This window comes from Pipistrellus hanaki (genome assembly GCF_964339955.1).
Source record: "Pipistrellus hanaki genome assembly, chromosome: X".
In the NCBI taxonomy this organism is placed as follows: Eukaryota; Metazoa; Chordata; class Mammalia; order Chiroptera; family Vespertilionidae; genus Pipistrellus; species Pipistrellus hanaki.
The window spans coordinates 95,378,682-95,397,652 of NC_140524.1; the positions used below are offsets into that span (position 1 = coordinate 95,378,682).

At 43.6% G+C, this 18,971-nt stretch overlaps 1 protein-coding gene across 6 annotated transcripts in view; it reads left to right on the top strand.

Annotated features, from left to right (window-relative positions):
- Window positions 1–18,971, top strand: part of SH3KBP1 (SH3 domain containing kinase binding protein 1) — a 342,961-nt gene that overhangs the window by 239,717 nt on the left and 84,273 nt on the right. For all 6 annotated transcript variants that reach the window (XM_084869578.1, XM_084869576.1, XM_084869580.1 and 3 more), the window contains one exon: window positions 9,038–9,132. In XM_084869578.1, the coding sequence (XP_084725704.1) occupies window positions 9,038–9,132 (95 nt within the window). The remainder of the gene's footprint in view (window positions 1–9,037; window positions 9,133–18,971) is intronic.

The following is an 18,971-nucleotide window of genomic DNA, read 5'->3' on the forward strand; positions in this document are numbered from 1 at the left end:
TAACACAGTTGCAAATGCTCAGCTCCTTTAAGCATGTGGGAGAGTCGTGGCTCTAGCCCAGTGGTTGGCAAACTCATTAGTCAACAGAGCCAAATATTAACAGTACAATGATTAAAATTTCTTTTGAGAGCTGAAAACCGACTTCTGCTCATGGGTCATGAAGTTTCAATCACACTGTACGTGTGCAACCACAAGTGGTATTTTGTGGAAGAGCCACACTCAAAGGGCCAAAGAGCTGCATGTGGCTCGCGAGCCACAGTTTGCCGACCACTGCTCTAGCCCATGCCTTGTTCAGTCCTACAAATAACTTTTTTGTTGTTGTTAATCCTCACCTGAGGATATTTTCCTTTCTTTTTTAGAGAGAGAGAGAGTGAAAGCAGGGGGAAAGACACAGAGAGAAACATCAATGTGAGAGAAACATATCAATTGACTGCCTCCCAGAATTGAATCTGTGACCCTTCAGTCTGAAGGCCAACACTCTATTCACGAAGGCAAACTGGCCAGGGCCAAATACTTTTTCTCTTTTTTATTTAAATCCTCACTCCAGGATATTTTTTCCATTGATTTTTAGAGAGAGTGGAAAAGAGAAGTAAAGACAGAGAGAAACATCAAAGTGAGAGAAACACATCAATTAGTTGCCTTCTGCATGTATCCTGACCAGGGCCTGGGCCAGAAAGCATCTTGCAACCAATGTATGTGCCCTTGACCAGAATCAAACCCGGAACCCTTTGCTCTATCTATTGAGCCAGACATCTCTTAATTATGTCCACCCACTTGGCTCTCTGGAAGCATCATGGTGGGAGGGATGGGTTATTAATGAAGAGGGGTTTTACAGAGGCTGGGCTGTGTGTTTTGACCAAGAGTCAGAAAGCACACATTCTAGGACCAACTCTGTTATTAGCTGTGCTGTCTTGGGCACATAATTTCCTTTCATTGTCTGTTTTGTTTGTGAAGTCAGAGGCTTGTACTAGAGAGAACCCCTGAGATTCCTCTCAGCATCTGCATCCTCTGATTCAATTCCAAAAGTGTTACGATTCAGAGGGAAAGGTTTCTGCATTCAGAGAATTGAGCAGCGGGAGGGGAGAGACAAAAGGAAGATCTAAACAATTTATGAGTTGATGTCATCGGGCATAGGTGTAAATATTCCTGTAAGAGGGTAGTAGGGCAGGAAGGAGACTTACCACTGCCAGAGAAGCCTGGAGGGATATGTATTGGCCAACATTTTTCATCTACCCAGAGCAGGAATTTCTGCAGTTTAATCTCACCCCTCATATATACTCTGGCTTTCATTTAGAGAGCAAATTCTGAGGTAATTATTTTTCCACTAGAGGCCCAGTGCATGAAATTCATGCATGGATAGGGTCCCTAGTGGCTGCCAGCTGCTGGCTGGGGTCTCCCCAACCCCACCCCACCCCACCCCCTACCCCGCTGCTGGCTGGGGCTATCTTTCATACTCACCTTGGCCTGGCACCACCCGCTCACCTGCTCCACCATCCTGCCATGGTCCTGCTCTCTTCAGGGCCCATAGGGGCTGGCAGCAACTCCACTGCCACCCACTGCCAGCACCACATCACCAACGCCCGCCATGTTCCATACTGCCCCCTGGTGCACAGCGCACATCTAACTCCCAGTTGGTCAAACTCCTGCCCATAGGGACAATTTGCATATTAGCCTTTTATTACATAGCATAATGTCCAAGAGGCACCCTAGTCCACTAAAAAGCCCTTTCCATTTGGAACTTTTGCTGCTTCTGGATTCTGATACAACACCCATGTTCAGGTGGAAGGACACAGTATGCTGACCAACAACTAGAAATGACCCTGAGCTTGGGAACAATGCATCCTCCTTCCTTCTGGTTGGAAGACAAACATATGTCAAAAATTTCCCAGCAGCACAGAGGAGAGAAGCTCCCTCCTGCATAGCTGCCTCCTTAGCATGCTAAATACAAACTCCCATCAGGACCAAGAGTTACAATGATTCAAAAAATGTTCATGTCAATTGGTATTTTCTGAGTGAAAGTGAAATTCAGCTGATCAGGATTTATTTGAACAGCTAACATCATCTCCCCTTTCCCAATAAAGCTTTTATGATATTGAAATTCATCTGAAACACATGCTGGGGAACAGATTGTCATGATTTTCATAACAAGAGGAAAACTGTCTAAATATTCATAAGCAAAGTTGCCCCAAGGTTCCTCTGGCTCACCACAGCTGGAACTTCTCCCTTCCTTACTACAAGTGATGCAGATTTGTGGCCTCTGTGGGCTAAAGAAAGGCTCAGAGAAAGGACTATTTAGCCTCTTTCTGAACAAACAGTTCAGTTTTAGAGATTTAGAAGACCAGTTGAGCAGGTGTGTTAGGAAAAAGAGAATCCTTGACAGGTTTTGTACAAAGGCAGATCAGGCTTCTGAATAAATGATTATGGGGGAGGGGCAAAGGCTAAACCTTCCTGTCTAACCTCCCTTCACTTCATCACTGGACATCATACCACCTTTCTAATCACCTTGTTCATTGACTTGCTTCATTGAATTGTCCCCTGAGATAGTGACACATGGTGCCTTGTGGGTTTCATTGGTCCCTTAAGGCAGAGGCTGTGGCTTCTACTTGATATCCCCATCTTATAGCCTAGAAAAATGCCATGGACTCTGGGCACATAACAAATGGTGGTTGAGCAAATGAAAAATTAGAAATGATTTAGTTTACTAGTATTCTCTCCCCTGTCCTCTCCCCTCTCCTCTCTCCTCTCCCCTTTTCCCTCTCCTCTCTCCTCTCTCTTCCCCTCTCTTCTACTTTCCTCTCCTCTCCCCTCCCCTCCCCTCCCCTCTTCTCTTCCATTCTCTCCTCTCCTCTCCTCTCCTCTCCTCTCCTCTCCTCTCCTCTCCTCTCCTCTCCTCTCCTCTCCTCTCCTCTCCTCTCCTTTCCTCTCCTCTCCTCTCCTCTCTCCCCTCCCCTCTCCTCTCCTCTTCTCTTTCCTCTCCTCTCCTCTTCTCTTTCCTCTCCTCTCCTCTCCTCTCCTCTCCTCTCCTCTCCTCTCCTCTCCTCTCCTCTCCCCTCCCCTCTTTTCCCCTCCTCTCCCCTTCCTCCCCCCTTCTCTCCTCTCCTCTCCCCTCCTTTCTCCCCCTGTCCCCTTCCTCCCCCCCTTCTGTTCTCTCCTCTCCTCCTCCCTCCCTTCCTATCCAAGATCAATAAACATGTTGTCAGGTGATGATTACAAAAAAGTAGAAAGCAGAACTTATTAGGATCCTTTCCAGCTGTAGTCTGTGCTTAGGAGAAGTATGATTTCCCATGTTCACTTTGCACCTGGCAGGATCTGCGTTTGTGGCCTCAACCTGACAAATGGCTGGGCAGGTTTTTACTTTCTCAGACTGAGCTAATTTTTGCTTTCTCACCACATGTTTAAGGGGGAGGGGGGGGGCGGGGTCAGCTTCCTATGTTGGCTTTTCCAACCTTACCTGGGAACTCTTTTATTCTCTTTTTTTTTCTAGAACAGGTGTTTTTGTTCACTTATCTTCCCCAAAGCCCACTCATATTTGAGCACATCCAACTGAAAATGTGTTTCCTACCCAACGCTTTAGTGCCTCCCATACCTGATATGTACTGAAGCCCCCAGGCTCTGTGTCTCAGGGGTTTCCCCTCTCTCTAGGAGGCATCTCTCACCAAGTGTCCCCAACTCAGACCTTGCTGCCCAGATTCAGAGTGGGGCAAAGTACTAGAGAGAACCCCGAGATTCCTCTCAGCACCTTCCTGCAAAGGTGCCCAGCATGCCTGCGCTGCTGAAGACCTGGATTCCAAATATAGGCCTGTTAGAGGAGAGAGCTAGCTCCTTTGTGTTATCGCTGGATTTCCTTCCTCTCAAAGACTCAGAGCTTCTCTTCATCTGAGCAGGAGAAGGTGCCATTGAGAACAGCTGTGATCTGTTCTGTACTAGAGAACAGAAAGGTTTGTCAGATGCCTTTCTTTTTTTAAAAAAAAATGTTCTCTTTTTAAAGCGAGAGAATAAAAGGTGTCGATTCATAATTGTGAAATAATTTGAAAGTCACATTCCCAGCAGGATCCAAGACTAGAGGTGGTCTTGTGATTTGGGTCATAGTCAGCTTTTTCATGGGGGAAGGCATTGACAAAATAGTGATGTAGGCATTGTGTTTCTCTTCCCTATCTGGATTTAAGTGTAGACTAGGGTTTCTCTACCTTGGCACTGTTAACATTTGGACCACTACATACTTCGTTGTGGGGCTATTCTGTGTCCATTGTAGGATGTTTAACAGCATCTCTGGGCTTCACCCACTGGATGTCAATAACATTTACCACCTCCTCTTCCCCAGTGACAACCACAAGTGTCTCCAAGTATTGTCAGTGTCCCTGGGGAGCAAGCTCTCTCCAGTTTCCAACTGCTGGTGTAGACTATAGTAAGCTCCCCAAGGGCATTGCTGCAGCTCTGCCACTGGGCTCACTGTAGACAATCAGATCGTATTTATTGAATGAATGGCAAACCTCATTTCCATTCCATCCCTCCCCACTAACTCTGGATTCCCAGACCCTGATTAAGGACGGGACTTCCGATCTCAATCAATCACACAGCACCCCAGCCCTAGCAGCACCACCCACTGGTCCACACTCCATATCCTCAGTTGTTTTGCTCCTTTCTAGCATTGAATCTTTGCTGATACTCAAGGCTAGATCAGTGGCTCTCACAGTGTGGTCACTGGACCACCAGCAGAAGCACTTGGAAACTTGGTAGAGATCCCCCAGCCCTGGGGAATCAGAAACCTTGAGGGTTCTGTTTTTACAAGTCCTATACCTAGGGCTGATGCTCACTCAGGTGTGAGGACCACTGACCTAGACTAATTTTTCTTAAGCTCCCATGCTGAGGACCGTCACCAGGGTGCTTGTGACTCCTGCTTCCACCTCAGACCTGGTGATTGGGATCCCCAGGGGAGGGGTCTAGGGAGGAATAGAAGGAATGGGTGCCCCACATCAACCTTGTCATTGGGAATGGTTGGGAACCCTGACTCTTACTCTTCCACTCAAAGTCCCAGAATGTTGCTCAGAGCCCAGTGACATTTTGCTCCTCCAAGAAGGGACTCTTATTCTGTCCTTTGGTAAATTATTTCCCCATTTCTGATACTCTGATGCTTTAAGCTGCGTGCATTGCTCTCATCTGTTGCTTTGTCAAGAGCTCTGTGTCTACATGCCTCATTTCCTCTCCTCGAGAACCAGATACTAGTCTTATTTAACTCTCTTTTCCCAGAACATGAAGAAGTCCACACCCTTATTGCAATTTCAAAAGACAAAAATCAGGAAAATTAAAAGGTTTTATCACTTGGATGGTAATATTTGTCCTGGACCAACATGCATCTATGTATAGTATTTATTTGTTTGTTTATTAGTCATTCATTCATTCATTCCAGTCGGGATGACAAATCATTCATTTGTTGCAGACTTTTAATGTATTTGATGGTTGGTTGCAGCCCCAGGTCCCAGGTGAAGATGTTATATATTAACTAGAGGCCCAGTGCATGGATTTGTGCACTGGTGGGGGCATGGCCTACGGGGATGGGTCCACTGTGGGAGCACTGCTCATCCTGGTCAGCTGAGTGGTACTCCTACTGTGGGAGTGCTTCTGACTACCAGGGTGCAGCTCCTGCATTGAGCATCTGCTCTCTGGTGGTCAGTGTGCATTATAGCGACTGGTTGACCAGTTGTTCTGGTCATCCTGCCATTTGGTCACTGGGAATATATATTGTTATATATATGTGTGTGTGTGTGTGTGTGTGTGTGTGTGTGTGTGTGTGTGTAAAATATTCCCTTCCTGAAATCAGAAAAATTCTGTCTCCTGGGCTTCTGGATAAGGGATTATGAAACCCTAGTGTCTCAGATAGTATTGGTCAGTTCAATGAAAGAATTTCAGATTTTGATGGTGGTGAACATAAACACCACTGAGCTTGTTACTTTTGTTCTGGTAAACCAGAAGAAAAGAGTTCTAGATGTGACCTGTTACTTTCCACCTCTGGAAGGCTTCCTACTAGACTCTGTGACACATGGGGTTTTTTATCTTCATGTCCTGATATTGAGCCCAGAGAATCGTCCTGGATTTAATTTTATTTCCTTGGTGTGTGTATATATATTCAGCCTGCTGATATGTTTATTCTGTTTGTTTTGCTTTTATTTTTTTTAAGTTGAGGCTATTTTTTAATTTGTTTTGTTAGTTTGTTTATATGAATAGATTATAAAACCAGCTGAAGGGAGTCATCGGATGTGGGCATGTGAGTTCAATTCCATAAACAGTCTGTTTTTAATTTCATATAAATTTCTAGAAGTTTATAGGTTGAAATAAAGTGTTGGGTTTTTCTTTGGGGGCGGGGGGATAAAGGGTTAATGTGAATTATGGACTTCTTGGTGGTTTTAATAGAACATGCTTCTGTAATTGGAAGCCAGTAATCAATTAGTACATGGAGTCTTGATCTGGAACTAGGCAAGGGTTTCAGGGTCCTTAAACCCTCTGGTATTGAACACATTTTCTCTACACCTTTGAATGTGTCTATGTTTTTCTCCTTTTTCTATAAAGAGAGAGTCATTGCTTTTTATAAGATTCTTAAAGGACTAAGGGGGGGGGAACTTAAGAACTGGCCTAGGTTTTCAGTCTTATACTAATTCATTAGTATTTTTTAAATCTTCCTAAAGAAAAAACAGAAAGACAAAATCATCTCAATCACTGGATAAGTTGTGCCTTTATTTCTATGTATGCACATGTGTATTCATTCCTGTTTGATTTTAGATAAATTAACCTCATCCAATTCATGAATAGCTAAAAAATGCGTGGCTCCCGAAGTTAGTTTATTCCCTTCCTCTCCATCTCTGTCTACTACTCATTTAATATTTATATCTTCCCATGTCCAAAGGTTTTGGAATTATAATCTTCTTTTAAGACATTTCAAATGCCTCTCTTTTGTGAGCTCTCTTCTTAACATAATCCTGCCTTTCTCCAAAACACCACAACAATATTGCACCATATTGAGTTTGTTCTTATTCATATTTGTTTTTTCTTTCCATCCTTCTTTACTCCCTTCCCTTTCTCCAAGCATTAGGTTATTACTTCAATGTGAGGGTATAAGGGGTAGTTGGAATGACTTGTAGGCCCAAGAACTGAAAATATTATCTAAAGGTGGTGACTCAATAAATTTTTGAAGAACATCTTCATTCCATATACTATAAAATTAAAATCATGGTTAATCAAAGGTTAATACCTTTTTATATGTTTATTTTTGATTATTTTAAAACCACTGGTACATCCAAAACAACATTATGATTTTGTCTCTCAATACTGCTGAATTAGGATCCAAAGGCCTCAGAAGTAAAAAAACAAATTCTTATTTTCTAATATAGCATAATAAATTAAAATGTGAGGCTAATGGGACCCAGAGTAACTAAGACAACAGGTTTCCAACACTAGGATAGGGAAGGTAACTGATATCTTGGAGTCATTGGGTGGAAAGCAAAAGCATTTACATAGGAACAAAGTGAGTCTTCTTATGTCTCCTTCTCTTCACCTCCCTATCTTATCTAGACCAACCCTAGACCATAGCGTATCTGTATTACAAATTTTTATTACCTTTACTATATATATAACCATGTGACATTAAGGATAATAATACATTTTAGTGACATAAATTGTAGTAGGCATAATATGTATGTATATTGCTCCAGATGATCTGTTTGCAAGAACTAGACTAATTTGGGTGAAATATTTAAGGCCATTTAAATATATTCTGAGTGGCCAGATTATTATGATCTCTGAATGCATAATCTGGCCACACAGTGTATATCCTATATAATAAAAGGCTAATTATGCAAATTGTCTCCTTGACCAGGTGTTCAACCAGCAGGCAGTCCAGCAAACTGCCCATGTCCCCTCCCCCTGGCCAGGCTGGCCAGACCCCCCACTCATGCACGAATTCATGCACCGGGCTTCTAATACACACACACACACACACACACACACTATACACTGAATGGCCAGATTATTATGCATTCAGAGATCACTGGGGATTGAGCCTGAGACCCGGGCATGTGCCCTGACTGGGACTCAAACCATGACCTCCTAGTTCAAAAATAGATGCTCAACTACTGAGCCATACTAGCCAGGCTCTAAGGCTATTTAAAACCATTAGGACTGTTAACTTTGATGCAGAATAATAAATACCTGTTCTAGTAGACACAAATTCTCCTTGAATTTTTCATTCTACATTCTGTCTGCGTCATCAAACCCCAGTTTTCTAGGTCTTTATTTACCAAACACCTTATAAATGTATTTAGTCTTTAGAATTGGTGCCTAGAATTCAGGACATACTTGAACTGATTTTGAGAAGCCTTTGTGTCTTTCCCTCTTTGGCAAGGGCTGCTGCACATCCTCACTGGTGAGTAGCTTCATATATAAACAGGCAGGTTCCCACAGAGATGCCATGGCATATGGGTGTATAAAGAACATTTGGTCAGTATTTGTTGGCTATTTGTGATTGGCACATATTTACATATAAATATATCAATATCAGTCTCTTAAGATGTGCCATCATGAGTCTTTTTCATTGTTTTGAGTACCATGTCAGCTTTGTAACACATACAAATACCCTATTTCTGATTTATCAATGTGTGGAAGGAGATAGTAAGGGCAAAATTTAAGCTTTTTGCTCAGTTTGTAGATTATGTCTGCTTAAGCAAGCACCCAAACAGTATATAAAATGGTATATTTTCCTGAGACCAAGGAAACCTTTTTGCTTTTCTGCCTGAAATAAGCAAAGCAGTCAATGGCATTTCATGACGTCATATAATTTGTAACAAGAAAACAATGAAGAGAATAAATATGCATGAGCCTAAGATGAGCAATCTTCAGTAGTTTTCTGAGGGTGACCCTTTGTACAGTGGTAATAGCCTATCTTGTAAGTGTGCTCTTCCCTGTAGTTAATGTGATAGAGACAATCTTCTTCTGGGCCAGCTCATTAGATAAAGCATTTTAAAGGTTGTGTTTTCTTTTCTTCTTACAGCCAAGGATTACTGCAAAGTAATATTTCCATATGAGGCACAGAATGATGATGAATTGACAATCAAAGAAGGAGATATAGTCACTCTCATCAATAAGGTAAACAAAGGTTCCCTCCTGCCTTCTAAACTGTGAACTGCTTTGAGGCATTGACTGGATAGGAAAAGCTTTGTTTTTAACCCTTGAAACTTGAGATTTTCATGGTCCTGAACTCTTCAGGAAGACTCTTGTGTCTTTTCTCTGGATCAGGCAAGGTCCTGTGTATCTATGTGAATGAATGAATGAATTTAAAAATCAACTAGATTCAGAGGGAAAGTAGGGGAGGGTGGGGTAAGGGGAAGAGATCAACCAAAGGACTTATGTGCATGCATATGGGCCTAGCCAGTGGCCATGGACAACAGGGGGGTGGGGGCACATGTGGGGATGGGTTTGGGATGGGAATGGGGGGATGAGGACAATTATATGATACTATAATCAATAAAAAAAAATTTTAAATAAAAAATAAAAATCAACTAGATTATGTTTGCCTGAGAGCTGTGGATTTGCAGGGCTCAGCAGAAAACATCTGTCCCACAAAGGCTAACCCAGAAGGTTCCCTGCATGGCTGGAGGGCCCAGACTGCACAGTGGCCCTAGCTGCAAACCTCTGGGTCATGGTTTGTCCAAGGAGACGCTTTCAAAAAGCAGGTCATGCCTCACAGGCAAAACATACTTAAAGAATGTTTACTGTTCAGATCAAAGACAGGTAGCATGCTTGAGAGAATTTTGCCTGCCTTGTTTGGGCTAAGAAGGTTGAATGATTTTATTATCATTATGGGCAGAGTCTTGTAAACATACTGAGAGCTATAAAATCTGTATGAAGTGATGCAGCTTAACAGGACTTGGACCACGTACTGCTTATGCTCTCATGCAATGTTTCTCACCAAGTAGATAGTTGAAAGATAAGTTATTTAAGCCTTTCCTCTGAGGTACAGGAATTTTATGATGGTCAATCATGATGAAAAACTGAACCATCTTTAAGATATATTGGTGGGTTTGCTCTTATATGCAGGTGAGTGGCAGGGAACACATACTAGGTGTACCGGTTGATAATGGCAGATTTTGTAATCAAAGAAAACACGATAATTTCAAGAGAAACATTAAAAATGCTTTATTCAAAGTAATGTCCATTGCTAGCTACACATTTTCCCCACCTTTAGGTAATTTGTGGATACTGTCCCAATAGAACTTTTCTTGTTTTGAAGAAAACCATTCAGAGACCCAATTTTCCACTTCTTTGTATGTTTTGAAGTGCTGCTCAGAAACATTGATTAGTTCAATTGGTAATCTGAAGGAGCAAGGTCTAGTGAATACAGTAGGTGGGTTAATACTTCCCAGGCAAGATCTTTTAATTGAAGTATAACTGGTTTTGTAGTGTATGATGATGCATTATTATGAAGCAAAATTACTTTGCCATGTCTTCTGGAACATTCTGGTCGTTTCACGATCAAAGCGTGGTTCAAATAGATTATTTGTTGTCAGTAGCGATCAATATCAACCATTTTACCTAGTTTTAGAAGGTCATAATGCACCACACCTTCCTGATCCCAACAAACGCAAAGCATTGTCTTCTATCTGAGACAATTTGGCCTTGCGTCAGAGTTGATGAGTGACCTGGATCAACCCATGATTTTGTGCATTTAGAATTCTCAAAATAAATCCACTTTTCATCGCGAATCACAATTCAATGCAAAAAAGACTTTCATGCCATTGAAGCAACATTTTTATGATGACTTTTCAGTTTTCCATTTGTCTTTCATTCAGTTGATGTGGCACCCATTTTACTTCTTCTAAAATCTTTCCCATTGCTGGTAAACTATCGGAAATTGTTTGCTGAGCAATGTTTAATCTTTCTGAAAGTTGTGTTTGAGTTTGACATGCATCTTCATCCAATAATGCTTGTAATAGTTGGTCTTCAAACTTTTTCAGTTGACCTGGATGTTCTTTGTCTTTCACATTGAAATCATCACTTTTAAAGTGTTTAAACCAGCCGGGACCGGTTTGGCTCAGTGGATAGAGCGTCGGCCTGGGGACTGAAAGGTCCCGGGTTCGATTCCGGTCAAGGGCATGTACCTTGGTTGCGGGCGCATCCCCAGTAGGGGGTGTGCAAGAGGCAGCTGATCGATGATTCTCTCTCATCAGTGTTTCTAACTCTCTATCCCTCTCTCTTCCTCTCTGTGAAAAATCAATAAAATATATTTTTAAAAAATAATAAAAAAAATAAAGTGTTTAAACCAGAATTTACAAGTATCTTAAGATGGAGCATGTTCACCATAACTTTCCTGGAGTATACGATAACTTTTTCTTCAAAATAAAGTAATGAATTAAAACTGCCAACAAATGCTCTTTTTTTTTTTTTTGCATGAAATTCGACATTTTTAAGTGTAAAAATATCTATGATGTTAATACCTTCAGAAAATTTGACATAGGAAGTTTTGAAGCTTGCTGTCAATACAATAAAATAGCATACATATCAAATCACATATATATCAACATATGCATAACTCCATCTATTGAAAACAATTCGCATTATTAACCGGTACACCTAGTAATTCCCTTAGCACAGGCATCATGGCTGTCTGTACTGATGTAGGCCTGAGAGCACTGGCAGACTACAGAGGTGGAGGGTCTAGGGAGAGGGGAGAGAGTACAGGGGGCCAGCATGGGAAGTAGGCCCTGGGTCCATGGCCTCTGGCCATTACTGAGAAGAAGTGGACCAAGATGTTTCTTGCCCGCCCCCTCCCTCCCCCCCCCCCCGATTTCCTACCCCAAGGGTGTCCAAAAAGTGTTGTTTGATTTACCTTTGTAATCAAGGAAGTTACCTTTAAGAAATGACTGTAGAGGTTGTATGTGTAAGAGCCTGAGCAATGCCCTGGCTGGGTGACTCAGTTAGTTGGAACATTGTCCTGTACACCAAACGGTTGTGGTTTCAATTCTTGGTCAGGGCACATAAAGGGGGCAATTGATATCTCTCTCTCTCTCTCTCTCTCTCTCTCTCTCTCTCTCTCTCTCTCTCTCTCTCTCTCTCTTCCCTCTCCTTCTCCCTCTCTCTCTATCATTCTCCCTCTCCCTCTTCTCCCTCTCCCTCTCCCTCTCGCTCTCCCTCTCCCTCTCCCTCTCCCTCTCGCTCTCCCTCTCCCTCTCCCTCTCCCTCTCCCTCTCCCTCTCCCTCTCCCTCTCCCTCTCCCTCTCCCTCTCCCTCTCCCTCTCCCTCTCCCTCTCCCTCTCCCTCTCCCTCTCCCTCTCTCTCTCCCCTTCTCTCTTTCTCTTTCAGTCTCCCTTCCTCTATTTTTAAAATCAATAAAAACATATCCTTATATGAGGACTTAACGAAGATCCTGAGCCAACAATGCCAGGCAGCTAATGACCCCAGAGCTTAAGTAGCTTGCCAAAGGTCAAATTATTTTAGGGAGAGAGCTGGCCCTGTCACCCACTCCGTATGAAAGTGGTATTCTAGACAGTGTTAAGGACAGGAACCTTTTGGGAATAGCAAACCATTCCCTGCTTTGATGATTGCCCAAGAACTCGTCCATCTTTTTACCTGTAAAATATCCTCCCCTAAACTTATTTCAATGCATCTCTGTCTGTGTTTGGTGTTTTCCATGGCAGGAGGAAATCAGAGGAGGCGAAATGCTGCCCTGTTGTTCCTTTCTGCCAAGGAGGTCCAATGGTTCTCTTACTTTACCGCCCTTCCTGTGGTCCCTAGGCTGTGCCTTCTCTAGGCTGCTGCTTATGCATGGGAGCTTCCTATTTGGAAACACACCCTTAACCTAACATTAGGGACAGGGAAATTGTTAAGAGGGTATAAGGCATAATACAAATACTTTGATAAATAGCATAAATATACTTTGATAAAAGCATAAATATAGAAAAAGGGTGAGAGCACTTTCCCTGTGATGGTAAAGCAAGCAGAAAAATCAGTAACTGCCATTCTTGACAGTGGGGGTGCGGGGCTCATATTCCTGTTTTTGTTTGAAGGGGGCAGTCTCATTTTAATTGAAATCCAGATGTATCAGTAATATTTAATAAGGTTTGGGGAGAAGAAAAAAGCCCATGTACAGTCTTTTATCAGAACGCATCTGTTCCTACCTTAACATATCCTGTTCCGGTCCTTGTCATTTGATTACATATGGTGAGAGCACATTCTTCTCGATTGTTTCCTTCCTTCCTCCCAGCCTGAAATCCAGTCTGATAAAAAGAATCAGGTTTTTCTGAAGAGCTTAGTCAGAAAGGGACTCTCTCCTGGTCCCATTCACTTAGGAGAGAGAAAAGAACGGGCATGTGTGGAAGGCGGCTGGTAAGAGTGACTGAAGCTTGCACCCAGTTTCCCTGGTTTCATAGCTTAATGTATTAGGAAGCAGTTTGGAAAGTGAAGCAGTTTACGGAGACCAGTATTACATTTGCAGAACATGGCCTTGCCCTCCTTGCCATATACGTGGCCCTTGTCCTGGCTTGCACACTGTTCTTGCTCCTCAGGCCTAGAGTGTCCATATCATTTTGACTCTTGTTTCCCCTGCCCCAGATCAGCAACACCAGAACCTAGGGATTCTGCCCTGCTACATCCCTGCCACTTCCTGTCTAGTAGAGCCAGGCCTAGGCTGGATGGAGGCTGCTCCTCCCTGGGCCTCCTCCCTCCCCCAGCACCTGCCCTGGAGGAGAGCCCTGAGGTGGCCAAAGGCCAAGGGCCACTTCATCCCTAGCACCCAGCCCCTTCTTTTTATCCTCTCATGGAACCCCTGTGCTCCAGAGAAAGTGTTTAGTAACTTTCCTTTTTAAAAAACCCAATTTGATTATCCTGTACTCATTGGCCCAGTCTGTCTGGCCTCTGTCTGGCCTTTTGGCTTTGGTATATGTCACTGTTCTACATGAACAAACTCTTCTGGGATGTTCCCATCTTGCTCGTGTGTCCTCCCTAACTTGAGCCAGACCATGTTCCTGCTGCCTGGATGCTCTCTGCCTGCCCACTTAACTGGTTGTTCAACAGCTGGTAATACACCAGTCTTAACTCATGCTGTATCATGCACTCAGGCCCATTGTGAGCTTGTTGCTTTAAAAAGTCCTTTACACTCTTATCATTTTGTTTTTATCATTATTTTATGAGTTCTGTGACATCAGGTCTCTTGATACATCCTGTGCTCCTCTAGGTTTTAACTTTTATTCCCATGAATGACCTAGCATTCCAGTTGGTTGAAAGCAGCATGCTAAACTGTTAAGTGCCACCTAGGCCACCAGCTCAGGAAAACTGGGCTTTGAATCCCAGTGACACCACTCCTGGTGGTGGGCCTTTGGGAATGTCACTTAACCCCTCTGAATGTCAGTATTCTCATCTATAAAGCTGGCCTCACAGGGCTGCCATGAGGATTTACTAAGATGCTGGGTATAAAGTGCCTCTCACAGGGGAAGAGTCCACCAATGAATGGTACCTATAATCCTAGGAATTGTTCCTTTAACTCCAACTGCTCTTTCTGTGACCTAGAAACAGGAGTGAAAGGGCTCTTGTGTCTGGGCCCAGTTTGCTGCTGGGGCTGGAACACCATGACATCAAATAGGTAATGATGGTGAAAAATCTACCTGATATAGTTCAGAATTCTCAGTAGGTGAGATTTCAATAAGAATTTGGAGGGGGAAAAATGGGCCATAAATAATTTGCCTGCTGAAAGTGGGAGAAATGGAGTCTGAGTCTATCAAATCCTGCCAACTTTATAGAAAAACTAGAGGCCTGGTGCATGAAATTCATGCACTGGGGGGGGGGGGGGCGGCAGTGTCCCTCAGCCCAGCCTGCACCCTCTCCAATCTGGGACCCCTTGGGGGATGACCGACTGCCTGTTTAGGCCTGATCCCTCTCACAATCCGGGACTGCTGGCTCCCAACCACTGCTCACCCGCCTGCCTGCCTGATAGGCCCTAACCACTTCTGCCTACCAGCCTGATCACCGCTTAACCACTCCCCTGCCAGCCTGATTGATGCCTAACTGCTTTCCTGTTGGCCAGATCTCCCCTAACTGCCCTCCCCTGATGGCCTGGTTGCCCCCAACTGCCCTCCCCTATAGGCCTGGTCCTCCCCAACTGCCTTCCCCTGTAGGCCTGGTTCCCCCCAACTGCCCTCCCCTGTAGGCCTGGTCGCCCACAACTGCCTTCCCCTGCCTGCCATCTTGTGGTGACCATCTTTGACCACATGGGGGTGGCCATCTTGTGCGAGGGTATGAGAGTCAATTTGCATATTACCTCTTTATTATATAGGATTCTTAAATCTTCCTCTGAGTTAAGGAATCACTCCGAGTTCATTTAGATGATTGTGTACCATTGATGTTGTAAAGTGAACAGCTTTATCATTTGTTCAACGTGCATTTGGATATGCATCTTTGTTGTACATTTAAATTGAAATGAAAGACCTAAAACCTAAATTGCTGCTTTCTGAATCTATTGCTTTTGCTCTAGAGGTTCTCAATTTACCCCAAATTCCATTGCATTTTCCTTTCACAGTTAGTTAAGGTGATTGCCTTGCTTTTCTGTGTTGTGGCTGGTGTGACAGGACAGGTTCTGTGCTAATTTTTAGCCCTAGATCATCACTTTCTGTAGCTTTCTAGAAAATGGGTCAGACACTTTCAGTGGAAGTGCCCATAAGCCCTCCGCAATTCCTGCAATAATGTGCAAAAGCCTGGACTATTTGTGTGTGTCCCTGGAAACTAGCATAAAATGTGGCAACTCAAATGGTTTGTTTTTTAGTTTATTTATAAAGAATTCTTGTGGATTTGGGAACATTTCCACTTGTGAAGAACACACCTGTGTTTAGCTTTTATTTCCAGTCATTCAAAAATAGCTCCTTCATCTGTGTTCCTGCCGCCCCCATCCCTGCCTTCCTGATTGTGCCGAGTGTGGCTGAAAGGGTTCAGAAGCCTCTGGGTCTGTTTCCAATGAGAAAAGCTCCCTGGAGAAGGGCTGAGAGTAACCTGGCAGGATCAGGCCAGGCCCAGCTGTGACAATGGCCATCACTGAAGGGTGCTCCTTGCCCTGGCCACTGCTGCCTGGGGCTGAGTGAGCCCATTTGTGGAGGAGGACAGTGTTTTGCCCTTGGGCTACAGCCCCATGGTCTCAGAGTGATGGTCTTTTCCTCCCAGCTACTTCCCTCTCCTGGATAGGTCTGTGAGGAAGGGCTTTTTATGTGACCTGTTTGTAAAAAAGGATCTTTAGCTATCCTATATAATAAAAGCCTAATATGCAAATTGACCAAACAGCAGTACAACTGGTAAATGACAGGTCGCTGTGATGCATACTGACACCCAGGGGGCAGATGCTTAATGCAGGAGCTGCCCCCAGCCCGCAGGCCCAAGGCCAGCCAAGGTGGGTGCCAGTGGGGGCTCCTCTGATCACCCCGCTGGTTGCCCCGCAGATTGGCCCTGATCACCAGACAGGCCTAGGGACCCTACCTGTGCACGAATTTCATGTACTGGGCCTCTAGTTTCTTATAAAAAGGATCCCCTGTGTAGCTGTGTCTTTGACCCTTACTAAAGCAGACATAACTTTTTTCTTCATGGGTATTCACCTGCTTAACAGCATCAAAGTCAACACTAAGAAGTATAATTTTATTGGCTGAAATCGTGGAGCAGTAGAGATGGAGGGAAGGGGAAAGAGTGTTGATATTTGGGGTGATAGATACACCGTACACCCTAAAGACAGAGGGAACCCTGAGGATTAGATACAGGTAGAAGTAAAAGGGAACCACCACACAAAAAAACAAACTGGGAGTTTCACCTTTGCCTAGGGATGTATCAAACCAATGAGCCCAAATGTTTAGTTAGCCTTGTGGTGAGGGTAGAGTTAGGTACTAATTACCCCAGCTTCCTTTATCTCCACCTCAGTGTGTTTTTCTCCCTTCTTTCCCAGACAGCAGTTGAGCATTTAACTTAATAATGGCTCAATCTGCCTGGTGGTGTGGCTCAGGGGTTGAGTGTCAATGGTTTTTCTGTCATAGATGTTTTTATATCTTTCTCCCTCTCCCTTCCTCTCTGAAACCAATTAAAAATATTTTTTAATGGCTCAATCTACCTGCATGACTGCAAGTTTCCAGTGCAGGACCCTCTGGGCCACTGGTAGCAAGAGACTGGGACCCTTCATCACCACTCCTTTTTCCTCCTGAGCTCTTCCCAGATCAGCCTCACAGCAGCTCTGGGAGTTAGGTGTCATCATGGGTGTTCTGTCCACATTACAAAGGAGAAACAGAGGCCCATATGTGAAAGTGACTTTCCCAAGGTTCTCACAGCAAGTCAGTGACAGCCAGGGCAAAGGTGTCTCCTGACCCTGAACTTGGAACTTGGGGGCTGGGCAGGGCAGTACTGTCCAAACTTCCTGAGGGGGAGGGCAGTCAGATGCTTGTGGTAGGAAAGGCTCAGTCACTCCTGAGGTGACCTGTGTACTCATTGAGTCACCCATTGTTGCTAAATATCTAGGGCAAGGGCCTGTGGGATTTTCTTTCTAAATTAATGACATTATCACTATTTTAGCAGGAAAACAGTATCACTACGCCATTACCCCATCCATTTGTCTCTGATGCTTACATTTTGGTGTCCACATTTCTGATCTTTTAGGGTTAGGATCATCCATGACTTTCTGATTCCACTGTCATCGCTTTATAAATGAGGTTATAGTCAGTGCAGAGAAAATAATGAGCTCAGCTCGGGGCTAATATTGGTTCTTTTTATGCCTGAAACCCTCTCATTCTATTTCTTTCTTCTGCTTTCTTCTCATGCCCAGTGTAGTTTGCCTTCCTTTTTTTCTTCTGAGCCCATGTGGCACTGAGTTTTCTGCTTGCTTTTACTATTTTAAAAATATATATTTTATTGATTTTTTTACAGAGAGGAAGGGAGAGGGATAGAGAGTTAGAAACATCGATGAGAGAGAAACATCGATCAGCTGCCTCTTGCACACCCCCTACTGGGGATGTGCCTGCAATCAAGGTACATGCCCTTGACTAGAATCTACCCCAGGCCCATGCTCCATCGACTGGGCCAAACCAGTTAGGGTGCTCTTACCATTTTTTTAAAGACAGGAATCCTAAGCTCCTTCCTAAGTTATTCTGTGATTTTTAAGTTGTTTGTTCTAATATTTATTTTCCCCTTCTGCCTCTCTCCTATTCATTCATTTATTGAAACATTTATTCATGAAAAAAAAAATGCTTTCAGACTTTTCTGCTTCCCGTCCCCAGAAAGTAAGAATGTTTCTTCAAAGAGAGATGTCTTTAGGAATTTCAAGAAAGGCTCTCTCAGCTTTGTATAAGAGAGCCGATCAGCTAAATAGATTGCTGGCCTTGACCCTTTCTCTCTCAACTGCCTAGGCTTTTAGCAGAGCTCAAATGCTGGGATTAAATGTGGTTTCAAGGGTGTGCTAAATTAGCAGGTGCCACCCTGCAAATGATGGCACCCTGACAGGCCCATTAGAAGGACATGTTTTATGAGGGAACAAAGAAGTTAAGCATAGGTCTGGGGTCATTTGGGTTTAGACACACTTGAAAAATATCAGTGTTCAACCAGTGAGTCATGTATTTCTTACAATATGGCCTGTCTTGTTAGACTCCATGCGTCCTTCTCAAGACGGAAGTCACAGTGTATTTCCTTTTAGGAGCATTAGTAATCCCAAGGAATACAGCTTCCTGTTTTGTCTTCCTCTTTCAAGTCACCAGGCCAGTGGAACGATTGAGAAGAATCCTATACCATAGTGTATTTGATCAAAACTTTCTCAATGAGCTTGTGTATCCTCACAAGCATATGGTTTTCAATTAAGTGAGAATGGGAAATGTAGGACTTGAGACAGGAGAAAACTTCTCTTTAGTTTACCAGTAGACAGTATAAACAGTGCCAGCCCCAAATTTAGATGGTGATGATTATAGATTTTTCAGATAGATGAG